The sequence below is a fragment of the Carcharhinus amblyrhynchos genome, chromosome 13 (assembly GCF_965287045.1).
Source record: "Carcharhinus amblyrhynchos chromosome 13, sCarAmb.v2.hapA, whole genome shotgun sequence".
Classification (NCBI taxonomy): domain Eukaryota; kingdom Metazoa; phylum Chordata; class Chondrichthyes; order Carcharhiniformes; family Carcharhinidae; genus Carcharhinus; species Carcharhinus amblyrhynchos.
Genome location: NC_137336.1, coordinates 59851907 through 59866986, shown reverse-complemented (window position 1 = coordinate 59866986; position 15080 = coordinate 59851907). Strand labels below are relative to the sequence as shown.

The 15080-nt window shown below is 43.5% G+C and overlaps 1 protein-coding gene across 1 annotated transcript in view; it reads right to left on the bottom strand.

Moving 5' to 3' along the window:
* LOC145351942 (slit homolog 3 protein-like) overlaps positions 1–15080 on the bottom strand; it is a 623540-nt gene that overhangs the window by 199780 nt on the left and 408680 nt on the right. Inside the window, exons 11-12 of the mRNA XM_080201750.1 lie at positions 11752–11823; positions 2586–2657 (exon numbers count right to left, since the gene is read on the bottom strand). Coding sequence (XP_080057876.1) covers positions 2586–2657; positions 11752–11823 — 144 coding nt within the window. The remainder of the gene's footprint in view (positions 1–2585; positions 2658–11751; positions 11824–15080) is intronic.

The following is a 15080-nucleotide window of genomic DNA, read 5'->3' as shown; positions in this document are numbered from 1 at the left end:
GCACCAGTGTTGGTCCTGTACCTGCCAATCACCTGTACAGATGCTACACCTGTACCTTTATTGAACTTGTGGCTTCAACTCGCCTGTACTGATACTTGCAGTATCAGTGTTTGGACCTGTACTGTCCAAACTCATGTACAGATGTAACAAATCACATTTATAAAGATTCTTTCATGTAATAATCACTGTAAGGCGCTCCACAATCTATAAAGTTTGAGAATTATAAATGGAGAATGACACTGATCACATAAGGAGATATTAGGTCAGTTGGTCAAAGGCTTTTTCAATTTCAGGGTACATTTTAGAGAAAGCGAGGGAGGTAGAGAGTTGAAGGGAAGATATTCCTGAGTTTAGGACAAATGAAGGCTCAGCTAAAAACTGAGCAGAGGTCAAAATTGGGATGTGCAAGAGGCCAAAACGGGGGGGAGCACTGATGCCTTCAAGGGTTGTGAGGCGGGAGGAGATTACAGAGAGGTGAGGGAGGGGCGAGGGTCCCAGGGAGGGGCAAGGAGAAGGTCCCCAGGAGAGGGTCCCAGGGACGGGGGGTGGGGGCAAAAGTCCCACAGAGAGGGTGGGGGGGGAAGAAGGTCCCGGGGGGGTGGGGAGGAGGCAAAGGTAACAGGGAGAGGGTGGGGGGTCCTGGGGGGGGGGGGGGGGAGGGGGGGGGAGGTGTGGTGGTGGCGGCGCTGGGCGAGGGTCCCAAGAGGGGCAAGGCTAGGGAGGGACTTGAAAACTAGAACGAGAAATGTAAAGGTCAAAACATTGGTTGGCCAGGAGGCAATGTAGGTCGGTGAACACAGGGGTACAGAGAAATGGGACTTGCCTCAAGTTATCATACCTAAACCAATGCTGGAGCTGTGATGGAAGTGAAAATGATTATTTTTAAAGTCCAAAATGGGAGGTGAATTCTTAAATGGGGGCAAGGAGCTGCCTCACAAAATTTGAAATCTTTACATTCAACAAAACTGTTTCTCAGCAGATCAGCTGAGAACTTCATTCTTAAAGTTTATCTCCAGAAACAGTTCCCTCATCCTGGGTAGCAGGTGTAAAATTAGGCTTTGTTGGACAACAATTAAAATAGATCCAATTAACTCTTCCTCTCCAATGCTGAGAAATCTTGGACTAGTTTGAATCCTGCATCTTCCAAACCGTAGTTAAATGATTCACAGCACATCCATGCACCACAAATTAAAATTTCATGAGCTCTTTGGCAATTAGGGCCAGAAGGTTTCACTGATTGATAATTAGTGTGATGTCCTTTAAAAACATTCTTGCTGCATTGCATTCCTCAAGGATTAAAACTCTGATGGCGATGGCTTTTGTGAAATGGCAAATTCATACCAACACTTCAGGTGAGTCAAATGATGTTACTCCTCCACAGTTAGTGACATAAAGGAAGAATTTTCTATTCCCTCCAGAAGTTGAAGATTCTGTACACATCGACATAATTTGTGGATCTAAGATACTGGATCTCAGTTTTAAGTGGAGACCACAAGTCTTTTACTGTCTGGCTGCTTCTCCTGAATGCATCATGCTGCTTTTTCAAAAAATATTTATTTTTTATAGATTAAGTAAAATTTGCCGGTGATTCCTGAGTTATCGATGCTCAACTTGAAACCCCAACTGATCACATGAACTCTCAATTGCCTCTGCTTCGATAATTTATTTTGATAAGGGAAAGTTATATATATATACACATAAGAAAGGCAGATAAAAGCATCCTAATAGTGTTTGATAAAGTAGTGTAGGAGGAGGCTTATATGGAGAATAAACACCACCAGAGACCAGTGGGTTTAATGACTTGGCTGTGCTATGAGTTCTATGCTATTCAATACAAAACATTCACTGTCCCAATAAAGCTTTGCAAGGAAGGTTCCCTGTCCCATTGATATCTTGTACAACTCATTGGTCTCCAGCTGAGTGCATCGTTGGCCACTGCTGAGAATTTGCATTCGTCTTGCATGGGTGTGTCAAAAGGTGTGCCACCAGGCCTCCAGTTAAGTTGCACCTTTTTTACCTCCCAGTAAGTAGATGCCTCACCTGTTTTGGTTTCTCTGCCACCACCCACATTGGCACACCTTTTCCACTTCTTGCCAGTAGATTTAGTAAAGTATTTTGAGAAATGCACAATACCAGTGACACCCCCTTTTAAAATCAATCTATCTTTCACTTCAAACCATCTCTCTCACACTAATTTCGTTTACAATTACAACTTATTATTTGCACTTGAGAGAGAAATCTTAAGTTAAAAGGGCTTGCAACATAAAAGAGCTTCTTCTGTTTTTTTTCATACCTCAATCAGGCTACTTAACCACAATGCATTTTGATTTTATGCAATTTAAGAAGCTTCAGTGTGGAATGTATTTAGTTTACTTATTTTTACAACGCTCAGATGCGTTCAAATTACTGAGGCCATTCCAAACTCAGGTTAATGTGGACCTACAGGTTGTGCTTTAAAAGGAGCATCCCATACCCAATTTAAAAATCATTTTGAACAAGCAGCCACTTCAGTAGCCCTGACATTACACTGACTGCTGTAGGTCATTTTGATTTTATGAATGAAAGCAATATGTATTGCCACTCACAGCAGCTGAATCGATATCAACCCATCGAAAAGGCCCTTGGGGAGTTCAGTAATCTTGTTTCCATAGAGGACACTAAAAAGCACAGGAAAGAAAACATCTCTGTTAGGCATCAAGACTTCAATTCAGGACAGAACTGATTTGTTCCTGACGGATAACACATCTGCAATAACAACTCACATTTTTACCAAACAACTTGTGTTTACATAGTGCCCGTAACATTAAAAGAGTTCCCAAGTTAGAAAATTACTTAGGAAACCCCAAAAGAAAAACTGACGCCAAATTATGTTGGAAAGACTGGGAGGAGTGACCAAAACTTGGGTCAAAAGGAAGACTTTAAGGAGGGGTCTTAATATAGACGAGGAAGATGGAGAAAGTGAGAGGGGGGAAAGAGCAGTCTTAGTCACCTGGTTCAAGGGAGCCTAGTACCAGGGAGGTGAATTGAGCAATTGGATCTGGAGGTAAAAGCGTGTGTTTCACTCTCTAATAACGGGTTCAGGTAGGGGTGGAGAAAGCTTTGCAAATTTGCAATCTTTGTAGCAGACGCGTTATAGGATTGTTGACTTAACTCAGTGTCCCACCTCTGGGGGACTTGGGAGGGAACATGTCGGCGACTTGAGTATCATCAAGACTATGGCATTACAGTCCACTTAAGTACAATCAACACTATGGCACCAAGAGTACTCAAACATCCAAGTTTTATTACTTGCGCGCAAGGAGAACATACATAGTGGGATACACTGTTAGGTGTTCTGTCGATTCATATAAATGATTGCAGTTGTTGGTCATTGCAGCAAATGAGAAACGAGCAACATTCTAATCCTTAATTTACATACAGAGTCCACCAATCATAGCATAACTTTTAGTCCTTTCTTATTCAATAGAAAACCGCCTCCTTCCAATCCATCATTAGCACAATATATCACCATAGCTTGTTTTTGGTATGAGTTCCTGTACTTTCTTTTGATTCAACCCCTGGCCACAGCCAAGGCTGGGAACAGAGTGTTCAAGAAACTGACACAAGGTTAAGTTAGTCACTTTGCTGAATAAGCAACCGCTGACCACACCCAGACACTGTCTGCACATAAGCACTTCCCATTCTTCTCGGCAGAGCTGTCTGCCACAATTCCATTGAATTCCTAACTGCAGAAAGAGATCATTTGGCCCATCGAGTCAGGCCCTATTCCGTAACACCACATATTTATCTTGCTAATCCCCCTGCCACTTGGAGCAATCTAGCATGGCCAATCAACCAAGCATGCACACATTTGGACTGTGGGAGAAAACCAGAGCACCCAGAAGAAATCTACACAGATACGGGGAGAATATGCAAACTCCACACAGGCAATGATCCAAGGCTGGAATTGAACCGGGGTCCCTGGCACTGTGAGGCAGCACTGTTAACCTCTGTGCCACCCCTTATTTTCCACACACCTCCCCAAGACCTCAAGGACAGGAAGTGTGGCTGAGAGCTTCCATTGAGAAATGCTCCCATTGCTCAGTACTCACTTTTCACCTGAACAAGTTCTACTATGACATGGGGAAAATGACAAGTCCCTGTTCGCTGAAAGGCAGCAATTACTTTAATCCAAATCATGTCATGTCTTGGTGTGATCAAGCTGCAGGTGCAAAAGATTAAACTTGCAGCAGCCTTCCCTATCTTGAGCTGTAAGAGTTCATTGAACATCAAGTCACTGAAATCGATGTCACAACTAAGTCAACCTTCAGAGCTCATTTTATTCAACCAGAACTCCAGATTCACCATCAGAAGCCAATTTTTCTGCTTCCAGAAGGTCACAAACTCAGGAAACAGAAAACATTTTATAAAAAATTGCTTTTTAAACTTAAAAAAGCTACAATGAGTAGGATAACTCAATTATAAATGAATAAAAGTAAGGTTGAAATAATAAAATTGGAATGAATAATTGATAAATTGGGAAGACAGTGTCTTGAATGTAAAGATTATTTCAGTTTTAGGGCTATCGTATGACAAGAAAATATTTTTTATTGCATGTTTTTCCTCTGATGTTTGTTTCACCATTACTGAAATCTGGAAAAAGGGCATTGAAAATCATGAAGAAAAGCTGAATCAAACTGATGTCTTATTTGGGAAGCCTGGGATTGTTTGCTATGATGAAGAGAAAATGCAGCTAGGGGAGATACGATTCAAAATTCTCGAGGGAATATAAGATTGCCACAAGCTCTAGAAGCAAGGGTTACGATCTGAAACTTGGACTAGGAAAGACACATAGGTAGGTAAGATTTAGCTGTTTACTGCAAAGGGTGTAAGTGTGTGGAGACAAATAGTGTGGAAAAAAGCTAAGGGAGAATTGGACTGATATTTGAGGGAACGTGTGATTGAGAGACCTTATCTGAGACAGGCTGATTATCTACATTTTGCTATGTTTTGTGAGGGGACTGCACAATATCAGTAAGTGAACAAATACCTCCCACAATAAGTTTAATAATTATTGGGAACATCTAGCAGTGATGGTAGCAGCTCTGATAATTCTACGTCAGTTCAGATTTTTCTTTGACAGTTAAGACATTAGTTTTGGATACTGCATGAAAATTGTGCCTGTAGTCATGTGCTACAGTTCACTCAGTGAGTCTGGGTTGCTGTGGCAACCTGCACTTTTACTGGCTGACCAAGTATTTCTCTTGCGTTTACCACTGCTATTCACGTCAGAGCTTCTGACGCAGAGGCAGGGACACTATCAACTGTGCCACAAGACCTCTTTAACTTGCAGCAGCGTTCCCTATCTTGAGCTGTAAGAGCTCATTGAACATTGAGTCACTGAGGCCAATATTAAATACAATTTACACCAAACATTATACCCAAGAAAAACAAAGTTCACCAGTTAGAAGCCTGAAAAGACTGCGCAATGCAAGTTTGAAATGAACATGACAGCAGTTTAAGCAGTAGATTTGAATGGGGTAGTTTCCAATAGAAAGGAACATTATCAGCTCTGCAACTTTTATTGCAGGCTCCAATCTAACGTTGTCTCTCCCAGTATATTGTTCCACAGTCGCAGCACAGCCCAATATAACATTTCAAAGTCTGAGAAAATCTCAATACAACACTGCACATTCTCAGCACATTATAGTACAACATTCTACAATGTCAGCACATCCCAATACAAAATTCGACATTCCCAGCACATCCCCATACAATGTTCCACATTCCCAGACATCCCAATATAATATTTCATACTCCCAGCACAACACTCCACAATCCCAGCGCATCCCAATACAATATCCCACAGTCCCAGCACATCCCAATGCAATGTCCCAAGTCCCAGCACATCCCAATACAACATTCTACATTCCCAGCACATTCCAATACAATATTCCACATTCACAACACATCCCAATACAATGTCCCACAGTCCCAGCACATCCCAATATAACGTCCCATAGTCCCAGCACATTCCAATACAATATTCCACATTCACAACACATCCCAATACAATGTCCCACAGTCCCAGCACATCCCAATATAACGTCCCATAGTCTCAGCACATCCCAATACAACATCCCAAGTCCCAGCACATCCCAATACAAAGTTCCACATTCCCAGCACATCCCAATACAAAGTTCCAGATTCCCAGCACATCCCAATACAATATTCCACAGTCCCAGCACATCATAACACAACACCCTAGTCACAGCACATCCCAGTACAACACTCCACAATCCCAGCACATCCCAATACAACCTTTCACAGTACCAGCACAACATTCTGCAATCCCAACATATCCCAGTTCAACATTCCACCATCCAAGAGCAGTTCCAACATTCCAATACAATATTGCACAGTCCAAGAACAATGTTCAACAGTCCCAGCACATCCCAGTACCACATTCACATTTAATTGAAATATTTCACAGTCTCAGCACATCCCAGTACCATGTCCTACTATTCAGCATATACTAGTACAAGTCTAGTGAGTTTCTGCAACTCCCAGTGCACAACACTATGCAACATTTAGAATTCTTCTTTCTAATTGCTGTTCATTCAATATAAATCTCTGGTACAATATGATGCTCATTCTCTAGAGCTCTGTTGAGTGATATACTCTTTATTCTATACAGTTCTCTATATCGTGCACTATTTATTCTTCAGAACTCTTCCTTAGGAAGTGCTGTTGATTCTCTGGAGTTCTCTGATTCACTGCACGCTTCATTCTACTGTATAGAGCATTATACTGTGAGCAGCTCACTTGGTGCTAATCAATACTTTGGTCAGTAGGCTAGGAATGTTCATATTGAGAAGTGGAAAGAATATTGAAAGCTGCCACCTTGGAAATCGCGTCAGCTATCTGTGAATCTGGAAGCCTTGTACATGCAATGAAGTTCAACAGCTTTTTTTTGCTTAAGCAGCTGTTTTACAAAGCAGCCCGCTCAGTGTATAAATTGTGAAGCAGATTGCCAGATATCTGCAATACAACAGCAGACTCTATTATTTTTGGAAAGGGAGGCTAACTTCTAACAATGCAGTTGGCCAACCTGAGCAACATGATGCCCATTTTAACCCAACCGTGGAGACGCTTGGAGCTTCTGGTTTCAATCGTGGAGAATCCAACTGGTTCAAACTGCTGTTGTTTTGATTGGAAAAGAGAAAGGAACTCTTAGCACAGAGGGTGGGTGTGTTGGGGGGACGAGGATTGATACCACACAGAAACTGAGAGATGAGGAATGAAAGGGAATTGAAAAGCAGCAACATGAAAGGACTTTTCAAATGGGTCAGCAGCATGTAATAGGCAGATATAAAGAAACATGATAACTTGCCCCACAAGCACTCACACAGCAGAGTCCAAATTGAGCATTTATTTCAAAAGCCTGTGTTTGGTTTAATGCATAAAATTAAATTTATTGGGTTAACCGGATTCTCTATCTGTGTGGCCTTTAATGCCACAAATACTGGAGGCATATCAAGAAGAGAGTTTTATTAGCCTGCTGCGTGCACCTAAAAAGCTTTGAAGGTATTGGCGAGTACTAGGTTTTTTTCTAAGACGCTGACTCTAATTTCACACAATTTTAGTTGATCCACTAACATAGAGACCCGAACCGTCTTGGATAAAATGTAAACTCAGCAGCCCTACCAGTTAACCATTTGAGGACTCATAGGTTGCAAGTTTCAAAGGGGATGCTATATAATTCTTCTCTGGCTGAATCAATGCTTTCAAACAATTGAAATGAAACTGGCTGTGAGGAGTTACTGTACCTGACAGTGTGACAGAGCATTTACTTTGCTTGTTCTACATTACATCCAAAGATAGTGTTTTTGTTCCCAGTGGGAAAATTGATGAGATTACACCAGGGCACAGGGGCTGGGAGAGGCCCAAAGAGGTTCTCCCTGGTGCTAAATGCGATCTGGCCCCCATCCCTGATTGTCCAGCCGAGGGCAATCTGGCATGAGCATAGGGGGTAGGGGCTGATGAATCGCAGTCATCGACTGCAATAGCCAGTGGTCAAAAAAAGATGCGCTATAAACGCAATACTTTGGGTGGAATTTAATATTCTCCCGTATCCTGAGGTGAGAATGGAGGTGGGAGGGCTGTTTGGATGGGGATGACACAGGATTTCTTCCCTTCTGTGCAAGCCTAGGGCTGGAAGGATGAAGGGTGGCCTTCCTGACTGCAGGCCAATTTAGGCCCTTAAGGAGCCGCTCAAGAGTCTCATTCCAATACCGCTGGCATTCAACCTGCTGCGGCTGATGGATTTACCATCAAGGGAGGCTTCAAAGTAAATCATATCAGGTTTGCCAGCAGCTAGTGGCTAGGTAGGGGAAGAGGGAGGGAGAAGAATGATCTCTCGTTAACAGGCATTCTGTGCTTGATCGGGGGACTTAAAAGGAGGCCATTCAGCCCATCAAGCCTGTCCCAAAAACAATCCAGGCTCTATCCCTGTAACCCTGCTATTTATCCTGCTAGCCCCCATGACACTAAAAGGCAATGTAACATGACCAAACAACCTAATCCACACATCTTTGGACTGTGGGAGGAAACCAGAGTATCCGGAGGAAATCCATACAGACGCGGGAGAATATGCAAACTCCGCACAAACAGTGATTCGAGGCTGGAATTGAACCCAGGCTGAGAGTCAGCAGTGCTAACTACTGTGCCACCATGTTGCTCATTGGGAATGGGGGGCACTATCCTTGCTTCTGAATCTGCTCTCCCCCTTGCTAGCAACCTCCATCCTCCACATGCTCATCACTATGATGGGTTTCCTCCGGTGCTCCAGTTTCCTCCTGGAGTCCAAAGATGTGCTCTGTGGGTTAGGTTGAGCGGCCATGCTAAATTGCCCCATAGTGTCAGGGGGATTAACAGGATAAATATATGGGGTGCAGGGATAGGGCTTGTGCGGGATTGTTGTCAGTGCAGACTCGATGGGCTGAATGGCCTCCTCCTGCACTGTAAGGATTCTACGTGGTACCATCTAGGGATCTATCGTTGATCCTTGTGGCAGGCCCATGTGTGGTCCTGACAGCAATCACTGTCCCCAATGGCACTGCCAGCGCTGGAGAGCTGATGGCCTTTTGAGTGAGGAGTCTGACACCATCCAGATAAGTGCCTGACTGCCTGGTAATTGCATCAGACTACCCAAATAGAACCAACCTGAGGCACCCGCTGGACCTTGAACTGGTGGGCCAAACCCCTGTCACACTCATTGTATTCTGCTCTTATGAAAATAAAGATACAACTGGTAACCCACAGTGCTGACTGGGATGAATTATTGGTCCTAACAATATGTGGAACTAGTAGGCATTAACCCTATAATTCTTTCATGAATTTGTATGTTATTTGAAATTTTTCCCACCACAATGTTCAATAACCCTTCCAAAACAATACACTCAATTTTGTTACGAGAAAACTACATTTAATCAAAAGCGCTTTCAAAATTTCACCGGGAGCCACATTTTTCATAGAACATAGGGCAGAAGGAGGCTATTCGGTCCATCGAAGCTGCACCGACCACAATCCCTCCCAGGCCCTACTCTAGGGTTAATTTAGCAATCAACCAAACCCGCACATCTTTGGACTGTGGGAGGAAACTGGAGCACCTGAAGGAAACCCACGCAGACACAGGTAGAATGTGCAAACTCCACACAGACAGTGACCTGAGTCCAGGATTGAATTGGGCCCCTGGTGCTAGGAGGCAGTAGTGCTAACTACTGTGCCACCATGCTGCCTCCTATAACATAATGAAACATCTCAAGGCACTTCACAGGAGCATTATGAATCAAAGACATAGGGATGGAATGTTAAGGCAGGTGGCCAAAAGCTTAGGCATAGGAGGAGCTTTTAAGGATCACTTTAAAAAGATAAAGAATGGCAGGAGTTTTAGATTTCAGAGCTTAGGCAATTGAAGATACAGTGGCCAAGATGAAGCAATTAAACACAATGGCAAAACAATGCAGATGCTGGAAATCTAAAATAAAAAAAGAAAATGCTGGAACTGCACAGCAGAATGGCAGCATCTGTGGAGAAGAGAGAAAGAGTTAATGTTTCAGTTGTGTAAACTTTCATCAGGACTGGGCAAAGTTACCAATGTAATGGTTTTGAAGAAGTGAAGGGAAGGCTGGATGTTGGGTAGGGAGAAGAAGAAAGGAGATTTGTGAGAGGGGGTACGGCAAAAAAAACTGTCATTGTCACTCCCTGTGGCAATCAGACGAATAAAGGAACAAAATACACGTCTGGAAGCGATGTAACAGCAAATTCCTGAATAGTGGTCTGAAAGAAGAGAGGAACAAGAAAGAGAACAAAAATAAAATAAACCAACCAGGACAAAAAGGAAACAAAATGGGGTCAATCTAAAATTATTGAACTCGAGTGCTGAGACCAAAAATCTCAAAGTAGATCGTCTAAGGATGAAGTGCTGTTCCTCAAACTTGTGTTGAGTTTTATTAGATTACTATTGCAGGCCAAGGACAGAAAGGTCACAGTGGAGGCAAAGTGGAGAATTAAACTGACAGGTGACAAGAAAGTCAGGTTCACATTTGTGAACTGAATGGAGAAGTTCTATAAAGCAATCATCAAGCCTGTGTTTGATCTCTCCAATGCAGAGGAGGTCACATTGTGAGCGGTGAATGCTCACATTAAAATGAAGTGTTTCGGGGGTTTGACTATGTTAAAGGTGCTATATATTTATTCCAGAAGTTATTCTTGTTGGCTTGCATACTAAGTTGAAAGAACTATAGAATGAGTATTTGGGAGCTTGGATGGTAACATAGTATACGCAGCACATTGGAAGATCTGTCACCCCATCTCCCCAACCCCCATCACTGCTGGCTGATCAACTGCGCTCCACTTCCCAATCCCCATGGAGCTCTCTCCGCCTCCCCCGTCATGGCTCTACACACATAAGCCCCTATCGCTCAGTCCCTGCCCCAAGTCGCATCCCCTCAGCATCCACAACCATTAGGCCCTGCCCTCTTGCCTGGTGGGCACTTCCAGGGTGCCAGGTTGGCAGTGCCAGGGTGCCAAGTTGACAGTCAGGTGCAGAGTGGCACTGCCCAGCCTTTCTCCCCAATCACCCAGGGGCTTCAATGGCCTCCGATTCTACTGGCCAGGCCTCATTGGTAGGGACTATCTGTAATCCTTGCTGATGAGGAGCTCAACTGGTGATGGGACTAAGGTAAGCGAGCCCAGATTATTGCACTGTTAATACTTAAATCAGCAATGTGCTCTTTCCAGATGCAAGGCTGATTTTGCCAGCAGAATGGGGCCAGCAAGATTGTGAGAGGCAAGAAATCAAGCATGAACCAGATTTCTATCACCCTATTTCTATCGCCCTATTTTACCAGTTTGCCACATCAGTCAATTGGTGTGGTGAGCCGATAAGAACCCACCTGAGGTGTTAAGCAGGAATCGATGCTGGCCAACATACACAAAGGTGATGGGCAAACGGGCTTGCTGTGCATAGGAAAAAAAACTTTGGTTGCCCTTAAATTATGGAGTGTAGAATGTGAGAGGGCAGCAAGAAATACTTTAGTTAAGTCCAGAGGAAACCAAGAAACAGGAAAGGAAAACACAAGAGGGAGCAAAAGAAATACCGAAAGAAATGAAGGTTGATACAAAGGTCAGCGACTCTTTCATTAGACTTCTCCTGACAAGAAAAAAATTCTTACAATGACAAATCTCTGGATTGAGCTCCATACTTACAGGGAGGTGAGCGATCGCAGTCCTTGAAATGCATCAGCTGCAATCTCTGAGATCTGGTTCTTACTCAGGTCTCTGCAGAGGAAAAAGAAGCATCAGAAGTAAATTTCAATTCTAAAAAAAACTCAGGGTGAGCGCCATCAACTCAATTTTTTTTCCCTCACCATCACAAGACATGCATTAATAATGCTAGGTCAACGTCTGAGCTGCCCTCCGACATGGCCTAGCAAGTCATTCAATCATGGCTGGTCCAATTCAGTTTCCAGTCAATACTAGTAATTCAAGAACAAAGCTGCTCGCCACTGCAGGCCAACTGGGATGGGCAATCAATGGCCACATAACTGCCCAGGTATATCTTATCCACAAAACACAGGTTAAATCCACTATAGCCAATTACTGCCTGTTATAGACAGGAGTGGGGGTTAATTTAAGCAAAACTAATTTCTCCTCTCACCAGCCATAAAAAGAAAGGTAATTTCCATTTGCTTCCCCCTTTATAAGTGGTGGTGTATTTTCCAGACCCTTGGCTTTGGCATAATCTAATTTCTATTAATAGCTCCCCAGCAAACGCGAGATAGGACAGACTCGGAGGGTTAGTTTATTTGCACACACTCAAAACACAGGTGGGAGCAAGAGGTCACTATGTAGCTCCCTGAGCACTTGAAATAAATGAGAGATAGAGAAAAAGAAAGATTTACATTGCAGAGACTATGGAGAAAAGAAAGATTGCTTCGTGTGGGTCCAGAATCCAAGTCCAATGAGATATTCCTTCACAGAGTTCAGCAGATTGAAAACTGAAAAGGTATCATTTACTTTTCCAGTAGGTTTGACTGCACCCAATGAGACAGACAAATGAGATTAGTTTTTTTAGATGAAGGTACAGAAATTCAGATCAAAGTAGTGGAGATGGGGCTAGGGGTTTCAATCTGGGCAAAGCCCCTTTTCTGAGAGGTTGCTTGTAAGGTAGTTAATAGCAGACCAAGTTTGCAGTACACCAAGGCAATATTACTCCTTTAAGCAACTGGGGGTCCAGGTTAAATAATTCCCACCTCCATCCTATCTTTGACAAGGGCTATCTCACCCACTAAAGAGCTGAAAGGAAGCTTGCAGGGGTCCTTTCTCTTTGCATACTCGAGTTGGCCAACCTGAATTATGAAATGCACTGGATCTTTGAATAGTTTTCTTCAGGTTTAACAAGCTGTTGCCAGGTATGAGGATTACAGACAGATGCAGATTCAGCCACTTAAAAGATCCTGGTCCAATTTTTAAAGTTTTAGAAATAGCCTGGGGATAGTGTGCAGTCTTAGCCCCTTTGCACACCACTTAAATTTACTGTCAATCACCAGTAAAGTGATGAGAGGTGTTGTGGACAGTGTTATCACAACACTTACTCACTGATGCTTAGTTTGAATTCCTTCAGGAGCACTTGGCTCCAGAAAACATTGCAGCCCTGGCCCAAAAATGATAGAAGTGTTGAATTCCAGAGATGAACTGAGAGTCACTGCCCAATGTATCAAGGCAGTATTTGAACAACTGTGGCATTAAGGTGGTCTTGTGCGACTATGGATGGTAGGAATTGGAGTGAGAGTTTTCTGCTGCCTGGCATCCTACCTAGCACAAAGGAAGATGGTTTTGCTTGTTGGAAGCCAATCACCTCAGCTTCCGGACATCTCTGCAGGGGTCTGGGTCAAACTGCCTCATTAACGATTCCCTCATAAGGTCCAAAATAAGGATGTTCACTGATGATTGCAGTGTTCAATACCATTCGCAACTCCTCAGAATTAGCCCATGCTCAGTCCAGCAGGTCTATACCAAATTCAGGTTTGGGATGATAAGTGGCAGGTAACATTTGCACCACAAATGTGCCAGTCAATGACCAGCTCCAATGAGACAGTCTAATCAGCTACCCTATGAACTAAGCTGCTCATTTGATAGGCATCCCAACCACCACGTTCAACATTCACTTCCTCCACCAGCAGATCATATAGCAGTAACGGGTCCCATCTACAAGGTGCGCTACCTCAACTAAAGCCTCTTCAACAGTGCCTTCCAAACCAGCCAACTATATCACCAAAAAGGAAAATGGCAGCAAATGCATTATCCACATGCTTGCCATCCTTCCGAGTCACATTCCACCTGGATGGAAACATCACTATTCCTTCATGGTCGCAAGGTCAAGATCCTGGAACCCTGTTCCTACTCGCACTCTGGGTGTGCCTACATCAGATGGACTGCAGCAGTTCAAGGCAAAGCTCACCATATCACACCCCACCACAACAGATGTGCAATTTAGACAGCGTGGTGGCATAGGGGTGAGCACTGCTGTCTCACAGCGCCTGGGCTCGGGTTCAATTTCTGGCTTGGATCGCTGTCTATCTGGAGTTTGCACATTTTCCCATGTCTGCATGCGTTTCATCTGGTTTCCTTCCACAGTCCAAAGTTATGCGGGTTAGGTGGATTGGCAATGCTAAATTGCCCCTTGGTATTAGGGGGACTAGCTAGGGTAAATGCATGGGGTTATGGGGATAGGGCCTGGGTGGGATTGCGGTCAGCGCAGTTCGATGGGCCGAATGGCTGCCTCCTGCACTGTGGGATTGTATGTATGTAGGTATAATTAGAATTCAATTTAAAAAATCAGGAATTAGGAATCTATTGATGTCCATGAAGCCATTGTCGATTTTCAGAAAAACCCATCTGGTTCACCAATGTCCTTTATGGAAGAAAATCTGTCATCTTTACCTGATCTGGCCTATATGTGACTTCAGAGCCATAGCAATGTGAGTCTCAACTGCCCTGCAAGAGCAACTAGGAATGGGCAATAAGTGTTGGCCAGCCAGTTACACCCATGTCCCACAGGTGAATAAAAAAATAACATGGCCATTATAAAATCCTTGCAATTTTCACCACTAGATATAGATTAGGCAGCTTTGAGAAAAGGCAGGCTGTCCATCCCAGCAGGTCATTACCTGGGAGGGAAAGGCAAAAGTTATCACCCAAAGCACCGCCTGCATTGCAGCCACTGCAAATTTGCACACCAGATACACTGCAGGATAGAATTATTGGAGAATTTCTTCCTACCACAAACCTACCACTATTGACCTGGAGTCAGAACAAGAGGCATGCTCTGGAATATCATTGGGAAATGAACTTGAAAGCATTCAGATGCTGTGGCTGTGTGCCCATTGGGAGCAAGATGCCAGTTACTTAGATGAATTAGACTTGGGACTGTAATTATTATTATTGCTATCTTATCTGATATGTTAAGTAGACACTTAATTAAGAAATTACTTCAGGAGTGTGAAAGATTGGATCATTACTGGCTAGTGATGCCT